Here is a 24,174-nt window from a genome sequence, read left to right as displayed (position 1 = left end):
AATAATAAATGAAATAGATTGACTTCAAATACAATACCGATGAGATTAAGTAAATTGTTTGATGTGTGGTTTAGTTTAAAACAGCAACAACAATTTTATGTACTCCATGTAGCCCAGGAGTGTCCAAACTCGTTCCTGGAGGGCCGGTGTACTGCAGATTTTAGCTCCAACTTGCCTCAATACACCTGTAAGGCTGTTTCTAAAAAGCCTAGTAAAGCTACGGTCACACTGGGCTTTGTGTGTGCGAAATTCTGTGGTGCGGCGCTGCGAAAAGGAGCGGGATTAAACAAGATGTTTAGACATTATAAAAGCGAGCGATTTGCTCCTTGTGTTAAATTTCTGTCCAGAGAGGTCATGTTTTGATGCTTGATTGGTCTCACGCAGTCAAGTGATGCAATTTTGCAGGTCAGAGTTCACCAAGCTTGAACTTTGCACTGCAGCAACATGCGAAACTTGATGCATGACCTTGAGTTTCCGGTCTGACACATTCGCGTGCGTATGAATGGAAGTCTATGGGAGGAAAAGCCCAGTGTGACCACAGCTTAAGAGCTTGATTAGCTAGCCCGGGGATGGAACTAAACTTTGCAGGACACAAGCCCTCCAGGACTGAGTGTGGACACGCCTGAGTAGCCTAAATGTCTTAAAACCCATCAAAAAAGCTTAATTTTAGACTACACTAGAGTCATTTTTTCAAAATTATAATAATTTTTACATTTTAATCATTTATAGCTTCATATATTTTTTAAACGTAGACTGAGAATGCTAATGAAAGTCTATGAAGAGGTGCATTTTGCGGTAGGGGTGCGTTTCTCGGCACAACACCGCTGTTGTGCCAGGAGTTGCACCCCTGCCGTAAAATGCACCCCCTCTGAACTGTGCATTTATTAACTGAAATTGATTAATAAAAATTTATAATAGAGTTATGACACTAATGAGAGTGACTGAGGTGAGTTTCATGAATGGAACCACCCCCCTGCAGGAGATATTTAAATAATAAATCAGATAGATTGACTTTAAATACAATACCAACGAGATTAAGTAAAATGTTTAATGTGTAGTTTAGTTTAAAACAGCAACAACTATTTTATGTGCTCCATGTAGCCTAGATGTCTTAAAACCCACCAAAAAAGCCAAATTTTAGGCTACATGGGAGTCAATATTATTATTTTACATTTGTTTGTAAACCTATAGTGCTTTTAAAATACGTTTCTCATCTTGTCCTTGCTTTACCCATCAAAATAATAATAATTTTACGTTTTAATTATTAATGGATTGTTATTTTTGTTTTAAATGTAGACATGTAAATATGCAGAGGTACATTTCTCAGCACAACACCGGATAAACATTTCATGATTTTGTGACCCCAAACCTCCTTGTGAATTAAGCAAGATCTTTTGCAGGATTTCCAAAAGTATGTGTGAAGTCTACATCTCTGAGTAATGTTGAATCTTAAAGTTATTTATTAAATCTGTACTCTGTAAATCTGTAAATATTTATTCATTTTCCTTTCGGCCCAGTCCCTCCTTCAATCTCCGGTCGCCACAGCGGAATGAACTGCCAACTTATCCAGCATATGTTTTACGCAGCAGATGCCCTTCCAGCTGCAACCCATCTCTGGGAAACATCCATACACACTCATTCACACTCATACACTACGGACAATTTAGCCTATCAAATTCACCTGTACTACATGTCTTTGGACTGTGGGGGAAACCGGAGCCCCTGGAGGAAACTGTACTCTGAATAATTAAGCCTATTAAAAAAAAATGGTGTACACAAAGAGGCTGTGAGAATAGACCAGAGATACCCAAACTAGTGTCTGTGGGCCAAAGTTGGCTCACGATAACCTTCAATCTGGCCATCCAACCTATCTGAGAATAGCTGTAAAAATGATGGGGAATTTTGGGGGGAATGTCTTTAACAGAGATTGTCATTTCTAATTTAATATATTTATTTTTTAACTGAAGCTACAAAAAGCAAACTGTAATTAAATGTTTCAATTAAATGTTATGAATGAATCAGATTTTAAATGAATAAATAAATGAATAAATACAGTCATTTGATAGATTGCAGAACATTGCAGAAGCAAATCCAGGCGAAGTGTATTTTTTAGTGTTATAAATGAGATTTTTCATGTTTTTTATTGTAAGATATTTATTATAAAATGTACAAAAATGCATAGGTATTTTAAATGTAATAAATCATAGTATTCATTCAATTAATAAATTAAGTGATGAATTAGGAAGCATGGTGGTGCAGTGCAGTGCACAATCGCCTCACAGCAAGAAGGTTGGTTCGTGTCATAGGTGAATTGAGTAAGCTAAATTGTCCATAGTGTATGTGTGTGAATGAGTGTGTATGGATGTTTCCCAGTGATGGGTTGCAGCTGGAAGGGCATCCGCTGCGTAAAACATCCTGGATAAGTTGGCGGTTCATTCCGCTGTGGTGACCCCTGATTAATAAAGGGACTAATCCAAAAAGAAAATGAATGAATGAATTATACAGGGTGGGCCATTTATATGGATACATCTTAATAAACTTATTGGGAATTTCACAAGAAAAACAATGGTGTGCTCAGTTTTAAAGTTATTTACAAGCTCCCACACATATACTAATGTGCCACAAACAGGACGTTAATATCACCAACCTTTCCCATTTTATTAAGGTGTATCCATATAAATGGCCCACCCTGTATAATGAATTATAATAATAAATGAAAAGGAAATTACATTCACAACTTTACAGTTTGGTATATTTACCTCCGGCCCACCACCCTCAATCAAGTTTGGTTTTTGGCCCTTCTTAAAAAAATGTTTGGGCACCTTTGGTATGGACCCTTTCAATGTGGTCATGTCACTGGCCCATGATCATTTCCTGCTTGTTATCAAACTATTTCGTAAATGCAGTTTAATTATAATGTTAAAACAGCTATTATTTACACAATATAACATTATTTATAAATATGTAGCTCTATTTGGATTCTTGGAACCTATATAAATTAAAATTGTAAAACAGGAAATACGTTGGGACCATTGTTTTTGTTTACACACCTTAAAATGGTCTTACCATAGACTGTAAATAAAGTGTAGATGTTTATGACTGGCTATACCCAAGGATTCTACACCTCAAGATCTTTAATGAGAATGACATCATTTATGGACTTGTAATGGACAGTAAGGAAGATGCCTTCCTAATCAACAACATCCTTATACTGGAAAGTTTTACATACAGAAATCAAAATATTAATGTTTTGTGCTTTTTATAAAGAGATTCTTTCATTTATAAAATCCCTAAAGATAATGAAAACAAAATGTGTAATTAATCCTCTGTCTTTGATAGAAAAGTATATATTACAGGAAAACCCCTAGTCATTTTTATTTATTTATTAGATCTAGTTATGTATTATTTTGCTTATAATTATTTTATGTAGGTAATCGTATTATGTAGGTAATTGTTCTTTATTTGCACCTGTTTCCGTTTTTTGTAATGTAAGGATGTACTGATAGTGCCAAGTTGTTATACATTACTATATGTTTAAAAATTAAATAAATAAAGTGTGGACGTCTGCAAGGCCTCTGCTACCCTCGTGAGGCTGGAAATGATATTTTTCCATTTCTCCACTGTTTCTTCATTGTGTTTCAGTCAAGATCAAACCCATGAAAGAACATTCGTGGCAAGCGAACCACTAAAATATGCACTTTATAAATAATATACAAAACAAATAGGCTACATAAAACCAGACAAGTGTCTATGAGTTGTCTTAACTAGTCTGAATTTGGTTTCCTACATTTAGTTTTATCAGACAGGAAGGATATTTCCCTTTGTGTTAATTAAGAGACTAAAACGTGAATATGGTGGTCATTTTAACTTTACTAAAACACCAGAGCTGTGTGAGCCCTGATGCCAACACTCATCATTTCAGGTCAACGCCTGCAGTGTTTATAGATAAGATTAAATCAATAAAGAAAATAGCCAGTAAAACAGTATTACTGTGAATTATTCAACTTGTTTGGTTGTCCAAATCCACTTAGGCCTACTGCTGATAATAAAAATTATAATAATAACGTTATTATTATTGTTAATATTATTGTAGAAGCTTTGTTTAAAGCAAACTATACAGGAATTTTCCTATTAAGATTTTTATAGTGAATGTTAATAATGATAATTATAATCGTAATAATGCGTTAATTAATTGTTAGAACACTGTATTATTTAATTTGATGCTGAGAATGCGCAATTCCTGATATAAGCTATTTGTAAGGAAACCTTATTTAAAATCTGCTGAATGAGCAAAAAATGCTCGTTATTTAAGGCATATGTGTAAATAGCAAACACTTTTTAATTTTAATCCTGATATTTTGATTCAATGACCTGCTATGTGTGTGTGTGTGTATATATATATATATATATATATATATATATATATATATATATATATATATATATATATATATATATATATATATATATATATATATATATATATATATATATATAACTTGATTACTGATATTCGACTTGATTCGATTTTTACATTAGTCAATGATATACAAATAATAGCATTAAAAAGGCTAAAACACGATCAGTCTATGAATTCTCCCTCTCTTATTCAGACAAATGCTTTATACTTTTCTCTTATAGGCTAATATAAGACTAACATTTCATAAAACTAATATATTTATTGACGGGAAACCTAATTGGACAGCTGCAGAAAAATTAAAAATGCACGAAATATTAATGTAATCTACTATTAATTCAGACATTCAGATAGCATACTGGCCGAGACGGGTTTTCAAAGATGGCCGCTGAGTGAAAAGACGTTTGACTGTAAAAGGATGTTGCTAGGCAACTTTCGAACGCGTTCTATAAGAATTTCGTCACTGTTCTGGAACTTATATAGAACGTTTGCAGTGCTTTACTGTGTCATTAGTGCCAGACATCAAAACGCAGTGGACGAGTTTACGATTTTGGTCACTTTTTTGGCAGCTTTGAACAGAATTTTACTGTCCAGCTGGACATCATGTATGACACGAGTAGGAATCAGAAAATTCGCTCGAGAAAGACATTTGATAACCGATTAGTCGTCGACAAATGGTGGCCGCCCATGGCTGTGTCAAGTGTACAAACCAGGGAAGCGGCCTCAGAGTCCGTCCAATCGCAGCCGTTGAAGTTAACGCCTTTCTCTTATCGTCACACTAAAGAAGGTGAGGTGGTCAACTAACTGAATTTTAAAAACACATTTTTGTGTATGAATGATCATTTCCGTTTTGGGAACCTCATTAACTGACAAATATGCTGCTTTGCAGGATTGCGGTCACTTCAACCGGCTCAGGGGAAGAAGATTATGTCTGAGGATCATGGCGTCGTGGCGCCTTTTCTGCCTGATATTATGAAGAGAAACCCCGTCACCGCCGCAGTGTCAAGCAAGACCACGAGGACACTGAGTGGCAGAAAGGTAAGCAAATGTTTCGATTACCCTAGTGTAAATGAATATGAATCTCTGAAATATGACATATAAGTTTATGGTAGAGTCTGTACTTTTTTAATGTCTTTCTTCTGTATTATTTTTCAGGATGAGGAATTGAAGGTTGCCCAAAAGTCATCTTCACCTGTCCGCCTGCCTACCTCAGACCAGAAAAGGTAAGCCATTTTATAACTACTGTTAAACTGCTACTGTTATGCTTCTTTGTTCTGGAGGTTTACCTCAATATGTTTACATAGGCCTGGGCGATTTGGCAAATGTATAATATCAGAATAATATAATGAGTATAAGTCATAATATAATTATAATATACAGTTGAAGTCTGAACTATTAGCCCCCCTTGTTTATTTTTTTCCCCAAATTCTGTTTAACGGAGAGAAGATTCTTTTCAACAAATTTCTAAACATAATAGTTTTAATAACTCATTTCTAATAACTGATGTATTTTATCTTTGCCATGATGACAGTAAATAATATTTGACTAGATATTTTTCAAGACTCTTCTTAAAGTGACATTTAAAGGTTAATTAGGTTAACTAGGCAGGTTAGGGTAATTAGGCAAGTTGTTGTATAAAGATGGTTTGTTCTGTAGACTATCGAAAACAATTCGGCTTAAAGGGGCTAATAATTTTGACCTTAAAATGTTTTTAAAAAAATTAAAAACCACTTTTATTCTAGCTTAAATAAAACAAACAAATACTTTTTTCTAAAGGAAATTTTCCTTACTTTGTTAAACATAATTTGGGAAATATTTAAAAAAGAAAAAAATTTAGATTGATTATAGGTTCTGAATGTCGATTTCGATTGCTTTTCGATTAATCACCGAGCCCTACGTTCATAATAACCATCTTTTACTGTAATCTCTTTCAGGAATGAGCAGGATAGAAGGATATTTCGGCAGTTGAGACCCTGGACTCTCAGTCCAAGAGATCAGGCGACTCCTGCAGATTTGTCTACATTCCAGCCTACACCACCATCAAAAAGGGAGCAGGAAAGCACTGTGAGTAGATCGTCATAGCATTAAATGTGTTTGTAGAAATATTATCAGTCATTCTTAAACTTGCCTTGATAATGATCATTTGTAATTAAAGTGTTTTCTTATTATTTCTCAACAGCAGCAGCATCAGAAAATGACGCGAGCGAGTGCAAACTTCTCTTCAGTCTCCCACCAACCACAGCTCCAGCAAACGTAAGAACTTTTACCACAATATTTTTACAAGCAACTAAGATCAATTAACACTTTAATTTTTGCACAACATTCACTTAAAATCACCCAGATTGTCTTTCAAAAACCCTCTTTTCCGAGATCAGGGGTGTGTTTCCCAAACAACGACATAGCTCATGGCTGATTTATCATAGTATGATGCATCGTTTGAGAAGTGAGGAGTGTTTCCCCAAAACCATAGTTTCTCTGTTGCAGATCTGTCGTTTGAACTATATTAGTTATAACGTAAAATCTCCATAATGACGCTCAAACAGAGCAGACTAACAACTTCTTTAGAGAAAATGCCCATAATTGTTGGTGTAAAATTAGTTTTTGGTAAAAACATGCACTCGTTTTCTATATTAACTGAAATATATGCAAGCAACACATGTAGAACCAATGTTTCCTTTACAAGTATTATTGAGATTATTCCATATCCCATGGTAAAACATAAAGCCACTTAGCTATTCTAATCTCATATATAAATCATATGTAGGCTATTTATTAAGAAATAATGATAATAATTATTTTATTATTATTAAGTAGGAAATTGTTTTTTTATTAAATTTTTTATTTTTCGAAAAGTCTACTTTTACAATTTGACACATTAAAACCACTGCAGAAATGTTCTAACTAACAGGCCCATGTCATGTACAGCAGGCTACAGACACATTTCTCAATAAATAACCTACGATAATTTAGAACCATTAACCTTTGCTATATGTTTTGTTTTCATAAGCGTTGGAGACGTAACATAAATTCCGCTTTTAAATAATAGGTCACCTATAGCTTTCGCCAGGAGCCATGGCTGCGTTCAAAATGGCATAAATGTTTTTAAAGTGCACTACCAAGGGAGTGCAATTGTCAATATGAAGATCGCTAAAACTGAACTGTAAAAATACTTTGAAAGCAAATTACACCTAAGAGAGATGACCTTAATGTTTTTTAATCATTCCAAGTTTAAAAGTTGAAAGGTTCAAAGGAATAGGGCATAAGGGGGATAACTAAGAATATAACACAGCCAGGAACTATGCTTCCAGCTACAGCTGTAGAGGTCTAGTTGCAATTGTACAAGTTTGCGAATGTTCGTTGGAACGATGGATTTGGAATATGACAAATCAACAAACTATGTTTGTAACGACGCAACTTGCGGCTTTAGTTGGCTAACGATGGTTTTGGGAATCACCCCAGATTAGTTCAATACATAAATTGATTGATCAGTGCAATTTTTGAACCGACTGAACTGTTCTAAAGGAAGCAGCTTTATCGTTCACTTTATTACATTAACAAACAGCTACGTTACACAATTATAACACACTTTAGTCTTTACATTAGCAAACAGCTACAATAAAAGCATAATAGAGCCATGTTCAATATTTTAGTCATCCTTTTGTCCTGTTTCATTTCATATTGCACATCCCAGCTGTACAGATGCTGCTTTTGATGCCATTGTTCATAATAACCATCTTTTACTGTAATCTCTTTCAGGAATGAGCAGGATAGAAGGATATTTCGGCAGTTGAGACCCTGGACTCTCAGTCCAAGAGATCAGGCGACTCCTGCAGATTTGTCTACATTCCAGCCAACACCACCATCAAAAAGGGAGCAGGAAAGCACTGTGAGTAGATCGTCATAGCATTAAATGTGTTTGTAGAAATATTATCAGTCCATCTTAAACTTGCCTTGATAATGATCATTTGTAATTAAAGTGTTTTCTTATTATTTCTCAACAGCAGCAGCATCAGAAAATGACGCGAGCGAGTGCAAACTTCTCTTCAGTCTCCCGCCCACAACAGCTCCAGCACACGTAAGAACTTTTACCACAATATTTTTACAAGCAACTAAGATCAATTAACACTTTAATTTTTGCACAACATTCACTTAAAATCACCCAGATTGTCTTTCAAAAACCCTCTTTTCCGAGATCAGGGGTGTGTTTCCCAAACAACGACATAGCTCATGGCTGAATTATCATAGTATGATGCATCGTTTGGGAAGTGAGGAGTGTTTCCCCAAAACCATAGTTTCTCTGTTGCAGATCTGTCGTTTGAACTATGTTAGTTATAACGTAAAATCTCCATAATGATGCTCAAACGGAGCAGACTAACAACTTCTTTAGAGAAAATGCCCATAATTGTTGGTGTAAAATTAGTTTTGGTAAAAACATGCACTCATTTTCTATATTAACTGAAATATATACAAGCAACACATGTAGAACCAATGTTTCCTTTACAAGTATTATTGAGATTATTCCATATCCCATGGTAAAACATAAAGCCACTTAGCTATTCTAATCTCATATATAAATCATATGTAGGCTATTTATTAAAAAATAATGATAATAATTATTTTATTATTATTAAGTAGGAAATTGTTTTTTTATTAAATTTTTTATTTTTCGAAAAGTCTACTTTTACAATTTGACACATTAAAACCACTGCAGAAATGTTCTAACTAACAGGCCCATGTCATGTACAGCAGGCTACAGACACATTTCTCAATAAATAACCTACGATAATTTAGAACCATTAACCTTTGCTATATGTTTTGTTTTCATAAGCTTTGGAGACGTAACATAAATTCCGCTTTTAAATAATAGGTCACCTATAGCTTTCGCCAGGAGCCATGGCTGCGTTCAAAATGGCATAAATGTTTTTAAAGTGCACTACCAAGGGAGTGCAATTGTCAATATGAAGATCGCTAAAACTGAACTGTAAAAATACTTTGAAAGCAAATTACACCTAAGAGAGATGACCTTAATGTTTTTTTAATCATTCCAAGTTTAAAAGTTGAAAGGTTCAAAGGAATAGGGCATAAGGGGGATAACTAAGAATATAACACAGCCAGGAACTATGCTTCCAGCTACAGCTGTAGAGGTCTAGTTGCAATTGTACAAGTTTGCGAATGTTCGTTGGAACGATGAATTTGGAATATGACAAATCAACAAACTATGTTTGTAACGACGCAACTTGCGGCTTTAGTTGGCTAACGATGGTTTTGGGAATCACCCCAGATTAGTTCAATACATAAATTGATTGTTCAGTGCAATTTTTGAAACTTTATCATTCACTTAATTACATTAACAAACAGCTACGTTACACAATTATAACACACTTTAGTCTTTACATAAGCAAACAGCTACAATAAAAGCATAATAGAGCCATGTTCAATATTTTAGTCATTCTTTTGTCCTGTTTCATTTCATATTGCACATCCCAGCTGTACAGATGCTGCTTCTGATGCCATTGTTCATAATAACCATCTTTTACTGTAATCTCTTTCAGGAAAGAGCAGGATAAAAGGATATTTCCACAGTTGAGACCCTGGACTGTCATTCCGAAAGTTCAGTTGACTCCTGCACATTTGTCTACATTCCAGCCAACACCACGATCAAAAAGGAAGCGAGCGAGTGCAAACTTCTCTTCAGTCCCCCGCCAACCACAGCTCCAGCAAAAGTAAATACTTTTACATCACATCATTACATTTCTTCATTACATATTGCACTATTGTACATTTGAATGTTTCTTATCAACTACCATTTATTCTTTATTTATATTATAAAACACTTTTGAGAGCCAAAAGCAAAATAGAACTTTAACTGCACAGGAAACACACAGATAACAACAATGGCTTTTTGTGGCCATTAAACAGCCCAATATGTTTGTACAATTAATGTTTTCCTGTTTCTACAAATCCTAAAAGTGCAAACGTTGCTTCTCATGGTGTGATATTTAATTTGTTACTGTGATCTCTTTCAGAAGAATGTCTCTTAAGGAGAAAATGGAAGCTGTAGAAAAAGCCTGGAGAGAGGAGACCGAGAGAAGAGAGGAGCTGAAAATCGAGGAAGTTGTCGAAGCGCAGGAGACCAACTTTGACAAATCCTCAGATTTGAAGTCAATGGAGCGGGAAGTTTTTGTACGAGCACGGACCATCAAGAGCGACGAGATCAAAGAGGGGTTTCTGTAAGTTTCTCATCAGATTTCTTCACAGTTCTCTTCACAGAAAACACAGTAACAGCATTTGACCCTCTGTGTTTTTGTTTTGTGTGTCTGTGCAGTGAAAGGAAGACAGAGACCTTGAAAGAGAGTATTCTTTTATGCCATTATCGCATGAATGAAGCTCTGTATGAGAGAAAGGCGCTTAAAAAACAGCAGCAGCAGCAACAGGACCCTTCCTGGAAGATCGAAGTAAGTGCAGAACGTGACCCAAGCGAAGCTGAACCCTCACACTCATCCAAATATAATTATAGACTGTACAACTGAGCTCAAACACAACTTATTTTCTCTCATCAGAACAAACTTATGACCGACAAGCTCGCTGAGGTCTATAAGGACTGTGGAGGGATCTTCAACGATGCTGACGTCAGTTCAAAGGAGAAAGAATTGGAAGACTTGTGTTTGGAGGCCTGCAACTTCATTAAAAGCCACAAGTTTGAAACACCACTGAGTCAGATGATTGAAGACTACGAGAACCGGTAAGATCTCAAACACTTTTCTTTATAAACCTAATGATGAAGTGCTTCTACTTCTATTGAAACACTATTGCATTTGCCAGATGGAGGATTGAGTTGCCTGTTGATAATCTCACACCGTTGTTTCCTCTCTTTCACAGAAAAATGAAACGGGAACTTGCTCAGCAGACAGCTTTGATGAAACAAAAGCGGGAAGAATGGTGCCAGTACAGAAGACAGAAAAGGCTGGCGATAGCACTCGCTCCTCCTGTGGTTATAGTAAGTGCTGTACAGAACCAGCACTACATACCTGTTCCTGTTGTCTTGATCATCAAATACTGTATCAGGGATTTCAAACGAGCCACTAAGTTTGTCTAATCATGTCTTTATTGCAGACTGGAAGAAAGCTGATGCCCCGCAGCCCACCTCCAAGACCCGTGCAGAAAGAACCAGCTGAAGCCACCTGGAAGGACAGTTTAATGGATCTCTTTGATTGATGAGCTCCTCACCGCTCCTCCATATTAGGAAAAGCAACAGAACAAGAAAAATAAAAAATAAACACTTGATTTTGCATCCTTTTGTGCAAGTCTATTTTAACTGAATGTCAAACACAATCGAAGATAAGGAACAAACTGTCAAAGCTAAAGGTGCAGAAGATCTGGGATGATGCTAACTTTAGCATAAATAGCAAATTTAAAGAGGTCACCTTTAAATAATAATAATTCCTTACATTTCTATAGCGCTTTTCTGGACACTCAAAGCGCTTTACACATTGGGGGAATCTCCTCATCCACCTGGATGATGCGACGGCAGCCATATTGAGCCATACCACACACCACACAGAGAGAGAAACAGAGTGATGAAGCCAATTATGATATGGTGAGGGTTATGAAGTCATGATGGACAGAGGCCAGTGAGCAAATTTGGTTACCAAGGTTAAACCCCTACTCTTTTTCGAAAGACATCCTGGGATTTTTAACGTCTCATCTGAAAGACATCACTGAGCAGTATAGAGCCCTCATCACACAGACTGCAGGTCTGCAGGTGCCCCCTACTGGCCTCACTAACATCACTTTCAGCAGCAACCCAGCTTTTCCATGTGGTCTCCCATCCAGGTTCTGTGAGCGAGCATGTGAGAGTTGCAGAGAGCTAGCTGCCAGCTTTAAATGGACAAGACAGTAGAGATTAGTCAGGAAACAGGGAACTTTCTTTACACTTCGATTATTAAACTAGTCATATGTAGTCATAACAAACAAACAAAAACTGAGTTACTGTTTTATTCCACTATAAAGTAGGATCATATAATACAGTCAAATACTGTGCAATGTGAACAACTTGTTGGCTTGATTAGAAACAAGTTGAATGACATGTGCATGAATCAATGACTACAGGCAGAATTTAAGGTACACATCACCAAATAAAGTTAGCCTGAGCTCTGCATTTATAAATGTACACATTTTACTATAAAGACAAAAGAAGAAAAGGTGGTGATAAAATGCCCTGTGTTGTAGATCAAAGTAAAACTGACATCCGATTCATCTGTATCCGATTAAATCTTGGGGGCATCTTTTTCCAAAGTTAGAGATTTTTCAAAATGAGGTGTTTGAGTTTTACAAAAGACATCTTTAAAATAACTACGGACATGCCAAACACAAGATATGCAAATCAGCTATGACAAATTGAGCTGTGGCAGAAAAAAAAGGGTTTGAGAATTTAATTCTGTGATTTTCAAAATGCATTCCTATTCTCTCTTGAGCTGACTCTGAGCTTGATATTTAACAGCAGATGCTGCTCTAGGCTAGTTTTTAATCAGCAGATGGCGCTCTAGGCTAGTTTTTAATCAGCAGATGGTGCTCTAGGCTAGTTTTTAATCAGCAGATGGTGCTCTAGGCTAGTTTTTAATCAGCAGATGGCGCTCTAGGCTAGTTTTTAATCAGCAGATGGCGCTCTAGGCTAGTTTTTAATCAGCAGATGGCGCTCTAGGATAGTTTTTAATCAGCAGATGGCGCTCTAGGATAGTTTTTAATCAGCAGATGGCGCTCTGGGCTAGTTTATAATCAGCAGATGGCGCTCTGGGCTAGTTTTTAATCAGCAGATGGCGCTCTAGGCTAGTTTTTAATCAGCAGATGGCGCTCTAGGCTAGTTTTTAATCAGCAGATGGTGCTCTAGGCTAGTTTTTAATCAGCAGATGGCGCTCTAGGCTACTTTTCAATCAGCAGATGGCGCTCTAGGCTAGTTTTTAATCAGCAGATGGCGCTCTAGGCTAGTTTTTAATCAGCAGATGGCGCTCTAGGCTAGTTTTTAATCAGCAGATGGCGCTCTATGCTAGTTTGTAATCAGCAGATGGCACTCTAGGCTAGTTTTTAATCAGCAGATGGTGCTCTAGGCTAGTTTTTAATCAGCAGATGGCGCTCTAGTCTAGTTTTTAATCAGCAGATGGCGCTCTAGGCTAGTTTTTAATCAGCAGATGGCGCTCTAGTCTAGTTTTTAATCAGCAGATGGCGCTCTAGTCTAGTTTTTAATCAGCAGATGGCGCTCTAGGCTAGTTTTTAATCAGCAGATGGTGCTCTAGGCTAGTTTTTAATCAGCAGATGGTGGTCTAGGCTAGTTTTTAACAGCAGATGGTGCTCTATGCTAGTTTTTAATCAGCAGATGGCGCTCTAGGCTAGTTTTTAACAGCAGATGGCGCTCTAGGCTAGTTTTTAACAGCAGATGGCGCTCTAGGCTAGTTTTTAATCAGCAGATGGTGCTCTAGGCTAGTTTTTAATCAGCAGATGGTGGTCTAGGCTAGTTTTTAACAGCAGATGGCGCTCTGGGCTAGTTTTTAACAGCAGATGGCGCACTGGGCTAGTTTTTAACAGCAGATGGCGCTCTAGGCTAGTTTTTAATCAGCAGATGGCGCTCTGGGCTAGTTTTTAATCAGCAGATGGCGCTCTAGGCTAGTTTTTAACAGCAGATGGCGCTCTTGGCTAGTTTTTAACAGCAGATGGCGCTCTTGGCTAGTTTTTAACAGCAGATGGTGCTCTAGGCTAGTTTGTAATCAGCAGATGGTGCTCAAGGCTAGTTTTTAATCAGCAGACGGCGCTCTAGGCTAGTTTATTATCAGCAGACTGATATAGTCTAGTTTTATCAACAGATGGCATTTCTTGATAGTTTTTAAATCAGCAGATGATGCTCTGGGCTAGTTTATCTATACAATCAATAACTCGAGTGCTTGAGTGTTCAGCATGTAATGCAAGTCATGTAAGTTGGCTCTTGTCACAAGATTAAAGTAAACACAGCCAACTATTAACACTCTTGAAAATCACGTAAACCCTCCCTAACTCAATTAATAATTATTTTAGCTTCAAGAGGTGTTTGTAAAGCACACAGCGCCATCTGCTGGTAAAAACTAACCACAAAATCGAATGGCGATACATTTTTGAAATCTCAGAATTGATGACGAATAAATTCCTCAAACAATTTTTCGCCACAGCAGTGGATTTGGACAGTTATTTCTTCTTGCCCTTGCTGGATTTGGCCAAGAGCGAAGGATCAATCTGATCAGGAGTCAGGCCTTTAACAGAAAACAGACGCGCAGCTCGTTCCTGCAGTGTTCCTCCACACTTCATCCCTCTCTCCATCAGCTCCTTCTTCAGCCTCTCCAGACCCAAAGCCTCCAACTGCTCCGGCCCACTCACAGAGAGCAGATCCAGCGGACCCTCAACCTAACAACAAAACAACATGTCAACATGAATGCATGCAATTAATCAATTTGTTTCATATTTCTTTACTGCAGATAAGGTTTGACCCTAAATTCTTGCCATTATTGTGAAACAAACTGAGGCAATATGAGGATGGCTCAAGGCATGACGCCTAGTGCGCTGAACTTATTGTGTGCATTATTGTGCACTGAATGTTGAATGAGTGATGAATACAAGAGTGTTTGGAGTGCGATTTTCCCCTGCTAATGGCAGAAACTCCCTGTTTTGCAATGTTTTGGCTTTCAACCTAACGAAAAGGGAGAACTAGCCAATTTAGATGAGCCAATACTATGTAAAATTTGCAGCAGAAAGGTCCCTGTGATGTGGCGATCGAATCTGAATGTCATTTTGCTGGCTTAAGACAAGTGTTGAGTTGCAGACCTCAAAAAAAAAAAAAGTATTAGTCCACAGTTAAAAGTACCTGAAGCCTTTGTGAAATCTGTCATATATGGCCAAGAAAGTAACAGGAATAAATACCTTTCAGAATATTCCCACTTTAAGCCAAATTCCCTGACTTTTCCCTGACTAAAAACAAACAAAAAAGCAGGCCTTTATTAACAAGTACGTCTAATGACTGCATTAGACTTGCGTGATTGCCAGGTGATGAGCAGAAAAGGAATTAAATGGAGCTGAAAAAGAGCCTAAGCATCCGCTTGTTACGTTCTGACATATGAAATATTGTTCCCAGGTCCAAGCCGCTACTCATTTGAATTGAGAAAATGTTTATGGCCACTTTTTAGTCCCATCACAGGTTAAAGTGAAAATCATGATGTACACAACAGTCTTTGGACTTGCTGCATCACAAACACAAATTTATTTTAAAAAAATTATCACTTTCTGGCCATCTGATATTAGGCATGGCTATCGTGATTTTCGAAAGTATTACATCTCTTTGTAAACGTTTATTATTACCATTTATCGAGTCTTCCCATACAGATTGATTAAGCAATTGAACCCAGAAGTGGCTTCGCGTGATGTCACACTTGAAAAGCGGAAAACACTATAATAATACGGTTATAAAAAAATAAATGTAAAAAAAATTTCTGATAAACGTAACCAAAATTTAAAAGCAACAAACAAAAACCCCTGATGGTCCATGAATTCAACAAAAAAAATTATTTCAATAGCTAGGTTTCCATCCAGCTGTTTTTATGCACATTTTGGATTGCATTAAAATATGCTTGATGGAAATCACAAGATGTGTATAAAGTTGAAAATGCACACTCAAAAAAAAATGTATGCCCATAACGGAGATTAAATTTTTATTTGACTGAAACACTTGTGCACGTGCATAAAAAAAAGTGATTTTGTTATAAGAAATTATGTGATGATAAAAATGGGTGCAATGGTCAGCAATAATGGACAAACCAGCAGGCCGACCACATTGTAAAACTTCTGAAATGTTATTTTGGTCATTCTAAAATGTCTGAACCAAAGTCCATCATGATAGTGGTTCAATATTACCACCTCCAGAATAGGCATGGGAAGACAGTTTAACGTATAAGTCAAGGTTTTAAAACCAACTAATTTTTCTGCTATACCATTTCTACGGCATATGTACGATTTATTAAGTTTTTCAGAATAACATTATCTCTGGCAGAAAAGATTTACAAAGATGTCGTTTTAAAATGGAGAGAAATCTGTGTTTTTGAAACTAATGAAGACAGCAGAAGTCAATTTCATTATTTAACCTGACCTGTTTACTGCTCCAAAATATTATAAATGTTTATTCATTCATTCATTTTCTGCCGCTTTTCCGGGGCCGGGTCGCGGGGGCAGCAGTCTTAGGAGAGAACCCCAGACTTCCCTCTCCCCAGACACTTCCTCCAGCTCCTCCGGGGGGATCCCAAGGCGTTCCCAGGCCAGCCTGGGTCTTTCCCGAGGCTTCCTCCCAGTGGGACATGCCTGGAACACCTCCCTAGGTAGGCATCCAGGAGGCATCCGAAACAGATGCCTGAGCCACTCGATGTGGAAGAGCAGCGACTCTACTCCGAGCTCCCGGGTGTCAGAGCTGCTCACCCCATCCATAAGAGTGCGCCCTGCCACCCCTCGAAGGAAACTCATTTCGGCCGCTTTTATCAGAGATCTTGTCCTTTCAGTCATGACCCAAAGCTCATGACCATGGGTGAGAGTAGGAACGTAGATTGACCAGTAAATCGAGAGCTTTGTCTTTCCAATCTCACGATTCATCCTTTCCTCACTCGTGAACAAAACCTCGACATACTTAAACTCCTCCACCTGGGGTATGGACTTTCCTCCAACCTGGAGATGGCAAACCACCTTTTCCGGTGGAGCACCATGGCCTCAGACTTGGAGGTGCTGATTCGCATCCCAGCCGCATCACACTCTGCAGCAAACCACCCCAGTGCATGCTGAAGGTCCATGTTCGATGAAGCCAACAGAACAACATTGTCTGCGAATAACAGAGATTAAATCCTGTGATTCCCGAACCGGACCCCCTCCAGCCCAAGGCTGCGCCTTGAAATTCTGTCCATAAAAATTATGACCAGAATTGGTGACAAGGGGCAGCCCTGCTGGAGTCCAACATGCACTGGAAACAAATTTGACTTATTGCCGGCAATGCGAGCCAGACTCCTACTCTGTTCATACAGATCGCCTCAGACCCCATACTTCCTGAGCACCCTCTACAGAATGCCACAAGGAACACGATCGAATGTCTTCTCCCAAGTCCACAAAACACATGTGGACTGGTTGGGCATACTCCCATGAACCCTCGAGAACCCTGGTGAGGGTATAGATCTGGTCCAGTGTACCATGGCCTGGACGAAAACCGCATTGTTCCTCCTGGATCCTAGGTTCAACCATTGGCCCGATCCTGCTCTCCAGTACCCTGGCATAGACTTTCCCTGGGAGGCTGAGGAGTGTGATCCCCTACAGTTGGAGCACACCCTCCGGTCCCCCTTCTTAAAAATAGGAACCACCACCCCAGTTTCCCAGTCCAGAAGTACTGTCCCCGACCTCCATGCAATGTTGTAAAAACGTGTCAGCCACGACAGCCCCACAACATCCAGAGACCTGCTTTGCCACTGTGGAGCTTGCAAACTACCTCAGTGACCTCAGCTTGGGTGATGGGTGAGTCCACCCCTGCATCTCCAGTCTCTGCTGGGGATGATTATAACATTATAAATGTTTCTCAAATAAAATACATTGTGTTAAAGGGGAAAAAGTATTAGTTGTTTACCAAGACATTTAAAAAGAACACTTTAAATCACAATACAGTGACATTTTTATATCATGCCTACTCCAGAACTGTCTTGAGTGTCTGTGCACCAAAAGAGCGCCTGACACCTCCAAACGCCACTTTGTGTTCATCACGTTTCATCTTTGAGTAATTTATTATTTTTAAAAAACCCACACATGCTTCTACCACAGCAAATTCTGTTTTGCTTTTTTAATATTTGGTGCCAGTTTTACAGGAAGTAAAAAATATTTTTTTCTTTGACTCATTAGATGGAAATGCTGCTTTATTCGCACATCTTTTCTGTGATATTCCAGTTTTGCACATAAATTTAATTCGCTTCTTTGAATGTAAACATGGTTAATGTCTGGAAAAGACCTTTTAATATTCCATGATATTCCAGAAATTCCATGATCTGACAAAACCCTGATTTCAGTTGCTTTTCTGCAACCATATCTAGTTAAAGAGACTGTTAAATTGTCATTACAATTTAAACGATACCACAACAACTAAAAATACAACTAATTGTTTTCTTATATAAAAAGTTTAATTGAAATTAAAATTATTTAAATTGGTAAGAAAAACCTGGAAGAACCTGTGATTTCTCCTCAGGGATCCTGCAGCTTGGGCTGATTTCAGCTGTAGACTCCTTCTCAGTCTTCTGCACCTCCTCAGCTGTCTGCTGCACTTCCTCCTTGCTGTGTTCTGCAGGACTTAAAGACGAGCTGCTGATTTGAGCTGTACACTCCATCTCCATCTCATCCTGCTGGTTGACTTCTGTAGGGTTTAGAGCAGGACTGGAGGAGGAGCTGCTGATTTCAGTGGTCTCCTCCTGGTTGAGTTTTTCATTGTTTGCAGCAGGACTGGAGCTGCTGATTTCACTTGTACACTCCTCCTTTTCCCGTTTCTGCAGCTCCTCCTGGTTGTGTTTTCTCTGTGCAGGACTTGAGGAAGAGGGCTGCTCCTGGGGGTCTGCTTTATGAGCTGAAACAGCTGGTGGACCTCCAGAGGTGGACGGAGAGACCTCACTGTCGCTGTCATGACTTCCTTCACTAGAGCTGCCCATTTCCTCTAGTCCTGGCATGCCAGTCCTATCGGATTAAGCAAAGGCATGTTACAGGAATGTTCAAATTTAATTTATATTTGCAAGTCTTCTTTCATTTTTCATATTTAAAAGCATCTCACCAGAAACATTTCTTCTTGGCTTTCTTTTTACCGTCTGTTGGTTTTGTGCGCTTGAGGCTGGGGCCCTCGTCCGCCTGAACGAGACTGCTAGAGGAAGCCTGCATGCCTGAACAATGAAGACATTTTTCATATTTCAGGTGTACTTTTAAGAACAATTATTGGTGGATGATACCTTGAATGTTTACAATTATTAATAGGAGTATGTGATGTTTTTATGTACAGTAAACATAAAAGAATATTATACTGAAGATTGCTGAAACCCGGTAATGATTGATATCCATAGTAGGAAAAAAAATAACACTATGGAAGTCCATGTTAAGAGGTTTCCAACACTCCTTAAAATATCTTCATTAAAATATTCAACAGCGAGTAAATGAGGTCAGAATTTACATTTTTGGGTTAGTTATCCCTTTAACATCCTGATGTTTATGATGTTAATGATAATCTTAAAGTATCACAGTGCAAAACCTGAGTGTTTTGTGCGAGAAATATTTCATTAGAAACACAAAAATGTAAAAAATAAAATAAAATCCACAAAACTATAAAAGGTAGTATAGTTTGACAATATGGCATCCCACAATATACACCGTTTATCTATTTTGTTCCTTTAATTCCATCAATTTATAGCCATTTCATGGAAAGACTAATTTAGATAAAACACAAAAATAAATAAAACATTTACATGATATTAAAATACCATTAAATATGTTTTTTTTTTTTTGGTCCAATTTAAGATAAATAACTTTCAATTCTTCTTGGGAATAATTTTTAAAAGCACCCATCAAAGTGTTCTCGGTATGAAAATCTTGTCTAATAGGCTGCATTTACACTGCAGATCTTGATGGTCAATTCTGATTTTGTGATTGTGATTTGATGACCTGCTTACATCATCTTTTAAAAAGTGACTCGTATCCAATTGTCTGCATTTAAACTTCACAAACCAAAAGGCACAATGATCAGGGAAAAAAAAAAGCAGGCGCTGACTGACAGTTGACAATAAATGTGCTTTCACATCTGTAGTTCGCTTCATTTGGTTTGGACCAAGCGGCAACCTCCCGCTCTCCCTCGGGAAGCCAATACGGAAGTAACTAAAACTGCAATTCATCGACTCGCCTTGGGGGGGCTGGCTCCAGGAAGTCCAGGCGATTTCTGACTGCAATGGGGAAATTGGCCTTTTTTACAGCTGATAAAAACATGTTTACAGCCTGGTACAAAAGATGGCTTTGGTGCATGTAGCTATGATTACCCTTCATGAAAACTGTGAGGGGGGTGAATTTTTTAAGATCATTTATTGATTATATTTTTCGTTAGACCTGTAAAGCACCCCAGAATCTGACAGAATGATTAGCTGTAGGCTATTGAACAGTCATCTGAAGCGTTGTCATACAGTCTTATGCCTGGATTTCATCAATAGTCTTGCATTTATTAACACAGACTATATCTGAAGTGTTTGGAAGTAAGTCTAAACTCTTTATTGATATAGTGTATAGCACATGTGGTCAGAACACAAACGAGTCGCAGGTAATAAAGTTTTATTCACCCAAAGTAAAGTCTGTCTAAGCCAGGTCCAAGCAAAATGCCAGCAGGTGTCTGTAGCTCCTCTCACTCCCCACCTCTTTGCCCTTGTTTGGTATCCTGCCGTGGCTACGATGACGCGCGAACAAAATGGCGATGGTTGGCCGCGCCTACTTGTAGCTTCATTTGCAGTGTTCAGAAACCTATAGGTGACGTCACTGATACTACATCTATATCTTTTACAGTCTATGGTCTGGACCAAGGGCAATAAATGATACATCATAGCATTTTCTGCCGTGCTTGGGTGGTTTTCACACCACACTGATTGCTTTCGTCCGAACAAGTTGAAAAAGATTTTATGGTTTTTAATGATGCGCGACTCACATTGACAGGTGAAAATCCGATCTACCTGCTTACACTGCAGACATGAGGGTACAGATCCGATTCATATCGGATAAACTTATGAACAAGGCCTGAATCTAATTTAAGTAAATCAGAATCCATGTGATTTCTTCCTGGATACATGTACAGTGGAAGTCAGAATTATTTGCCCCCCTTTGAATTTTTTATCTTTTTTTTTTTATATATTTCCTAAATAATGTTTAACAGAGCAAGGAAATTTTCACAGTGTGTCTGATAATATTTTTTCTTCTGGAAAAATCTTATTTGTTTTATTTTGGCTAGAATAAAAGCAGTTTTAAATTTTTTTAAAAGCCATTTTATGGACAAAATTATTAGCCCCTTTAAGCTATATTTTTTTCCTGATAGCCTACAGAACAAACCATCTATATACAATGACTTGCCTAATTACCCTAATTAACCTAGTTAAGCCTTTAAATGTCACTAGAAGCTGTATAGAAGTGTCTTGAAAATATCTAGTCAAATATTATTTACTGTCATCATGGTAAAGATAAAATAAGTCAGTTATTAGAAATGAGTTATTAAAACTATTATGTGTAGAAATGTGTTGAAAAAAAACTTCTCTTGTAAAACAGAACATGGGGGAAAAAATAAACAGGGGGTCTAATAATTCTGACTTCAACTGTACATGGGCCACATCCGATCTGTGCCACATGGGAGAAAAAAAAATAGAACCAGGCAGTGTAAATGCAGCCAGTCTTTAAAATTTCACATTTTAATATTATACATATTATACTACTATTAATAATAATAAAACCTTAAAGCCCAGGAGTGTCCAAACACGTTCCTGGAGGGCCGGTGTACTGCAGATTTTAGCTCCAACTTGCATCAATACACCTGTAAGGCTGTTTCTAAAAAGCCTAGTAAAGCTACGGTCACACTGGGTTTGTGTGTGCGAAATTCTGTCGTGCGGCGCTGCGAAAAGGGCGGGATTAAACAAGATGTTCAGACATTATAAAAGCGAGCGATTTGCTTCATGTTTTACATTTCTGTCCAGAGAGGTCATGTTTTGATACTCGATTGGTCTCACGCAGTCAAGTGATGCGATTTCGGAGGTCAGAGTTCACCAAGCTTGAACTTTGCACTGCAGCAACATGCGAAACTTGACACATGACCTTGCGTTTCCGGTCTGACGCATTCACGTAAGTATGAATGGAAGTATATGGGAGGAAAAGCCCAGTGTGACCGCAGCTTAAGAGCTTGATTAGCTAGCCCGGGGATGGAACTAAACTTTGCAGGACACCGGCCCTCCAGGACTGAGTGTGGACACGCCTGAGTAGCCTAAATGTCTTAAAACCCATCAAAAAAGCCTAATTTTAGGCTACACTGAAGTAATTTTTTCAAAATAATAATAATTTTTACATTTTAATCATTTATAGCTTCATATATTTTTTAAACGTAGACTGAGAATGCTAATGAAAGTCTATGAAGAGGTGCATTTTGCGGCAGGGGTGCGTTTCTTGGCACAACACCGCTGTTGTGCCAGGAGTTGCACCCCTGCCGTAAAATGCACCCCCTCTGAACTGTGCATTTATTAACTGAAATTGATTTTATTTATTTTTTTATTATAATAGAGTTATGACACTAATGAGAGTGACTGAGGTGAGTTTCATGAATGGAACCACCCCCCTGCAGAAGATATTTAAATAATAAATCAGATAGATTGAGTTTAAATACAATACCAACGAGATTAAGTAAAATGTTTAATGTGTAGTTTAGTTTAAAACAGCAACAACTATTTTATGTGCTCCATGTAGCCTAGATGTCTTAAAACCCACCAAAAAAGCCTAATTTTAGGCTACATGGGAGTCAATATATTTTACATTTATTTGTAAACCCATAGTGCTTTTAAAATGCGTGTCTCTTCTTGTCCTTGCTTTACACATCAAAATAATAATAATTTGACGTTTTAATTATTAATGGATTGTTATTTTTGTTTTAAATGTAGACATGTAGAAATGCAGGGGTGCGTTTCTCAGCACAACACCGGAGAAACATTTCATGATTTTGTGACCCCAAACCTCCTTGTGAATTAAGCAAGATCTTTTGCAGGATTTCCAAAAGTATGTGTGAAGTTTACATCTCTGAGTAATGTTGAATCTTAAAGTTATTTATTAAATCTGTACTCTGAATATTTATTCATTTTCCTTTCAGCCCAGTCCCTCCATCAATCTCCGGTCGCCACAGCGGAATGAACTGCCAACTTATCCAGCATATGTTTTACGCAGCAGATGCCCTTCCAGCTGCAACCCATCTCTGGGAAACATCCATACACACTCATTCACACTCATACACTATGGACAATTTAGCCTTTCAAATTCACCTGTACTACATGTCTTTGGACTGTGGGGGAAACCGGAGCCCCTGGAGGAAACTGTACTCTGAATAATTAAGCCTATTAAAAAAATGGTGTACACAAAGAGGCTGTGAGAATAGACCAGAGATACCCAAACTAGTGTCTGTGGGCCAAAGTTGGCTCACGATAACCTTCAATCTGGCCATCCATCCTATCTGAGAATAGCTGTAAAAATGATGGGGAATTTTGGGGGGAATGTCTTTAACAGAGATTGTCATTTCTAATTTAATATATTTATTTTTTAACTGAAGCTACAAAAAGCAAACTGTAATTAAATGTTTCAATTAAATGTTATGAATGAATCAGATTTAAAATAAATAAATAAATACAGTCATTTGATAGATTGCGGACATTGCAGAAGCAAATCCAGGCGAAGTGTATTTTTTAGTGTTATAAATGGGATTGTTCATGTTTTTATTGTAAGATATTTATTATAAAATGTACAAAAATGTATAGGTATTTTAAATGTAATAAATCATAGTATTCATTCAATTAATAAATTAAGTGATGAATTAGGAAGCATGGTGGTGCAGTGCAGTGCACAATCGCCTCACAGCAAGAAGGTTGGTTTGTGTCATAGGTGAATTGAGTAAGCTTAATTGTCCATAGTGTATGTGTGTG

General features: G+C 37.7%; 2 protein-coding genes across 2 annotated transcripts; one reads left to right on the top strand and one right to left on the bottom strand.

Moving 5' to 3' along the window:
- The first annotated feature begins 5,507 nt into the window (after nucleotides 1-5,507).
- LOC130215761 (uncharacterized) lies at nucleotides 5,508-11,671 on the top strand. Its single transcript, XM_056447607.1, has 10 exons — nucleotides 5,508-5,525; nucleotides 5,573-5,640; nucleotides 8,174-8,303; nucleotides 8,419-8,492; nucleotides 9,970-10,140; nucleotides 10,444-10,647; nucleotides 10,743-10,872; nucleotides 10,978-11,159; nucleotides 11,297-11,414; nucleotides 11,531-11,671. Exons 1-10 carry the CDS (start codon nucleotides 5,508-5,510, stop codon nucleotides 11,630-11,632), a joined length of 1,197 nt encoding a protein of 398 aa, XP_056303582.1. The 3' UTR covers nucleotides 11,633-11,671.
- Nucleotides 11,672-12,396: 725 nt separating this feature from the next.
- On the bottom strand, nucleotides 12,397-19,366 carry LOC130216378 (splicing regulator SDE2-like). The gene is made up of 3 exons (XM_056448271.1): nucleotides 19,263-19,366; nucleotides 18,673-19,168; nucleotides 12,397-14,842 (listed from the first exon to the last, which is right to left on the bottom strand). Exons 1-3 carry the CDS (start codon nucleotides 19,364-19,366, stop codon nucleotides 14,627-14,629), a joined length of 816 nt encoding a protein of 271 aa, XP_056304246.1. The 3' UTR covers nucleotides 12,397-14,626.
- Between the last annotated feature and the right edge of the window lie 4,808 nt (nucleotides 19,367-24,174).

Source organism: Danio aesculapii, chromosome 22, assembly GCF_903798145.1.
Source record: "Danio aesculapii chromosome 22, fDanAes4.1, whole genome shotgun sequence".
Lineage (NCBI taxonomy): Eukaryota > Metazoa > Chordata > Actinopteri > Cypriniformes > Danionidae > Danio > Danio aesculapii.
Note: the sequence above shows the minus strand (reverse complement) of the source record. Positions and strands in the feature narration are given on the sequence as shown.

Bases quoted from the DNA above. Each gene is read 5' to 3' on its own strand.
- LOC130216378 (XM_056448271.1), bottom strand. From the start codon at position 19,366: ATGCAGGCTTCCTCTAGCAGTCTCGTTCAGGCGGACGAGGGCCCCAGC. The intron at 19,169-19,262 runs GTGAGATGCTTT...TTAATCCGATAG, and splicing joins GCCAAGAAGAAATGTTTCTG to GACTGGCATGCCAGGACTAG. The intron at 14,843-18,672 runs GTTCTTCCAGGT...TTTTGTTGTTAG, and splicing joins TCCCTGAGGAGAAATCACAG to GTTGAGGGTCCGCTGGATCT.
- LOC130215761 (XM_056447607.1), top strand. The intron at 10,648-10,742 runs GTAAGTTTCTCA...GTGTCTGTGCAG, and splicing joins GAGATCAAAGAGGGGTTTCT to TGAAAGGAAGACAGAGACCT. The intron at 10,873-10,977 runs GTAAGTGCAGAA...TTCTCTCATCAG, and splicing joins ACCCTTCCTGGAAGATCGAA to AACAAACTTATGACCGACAA.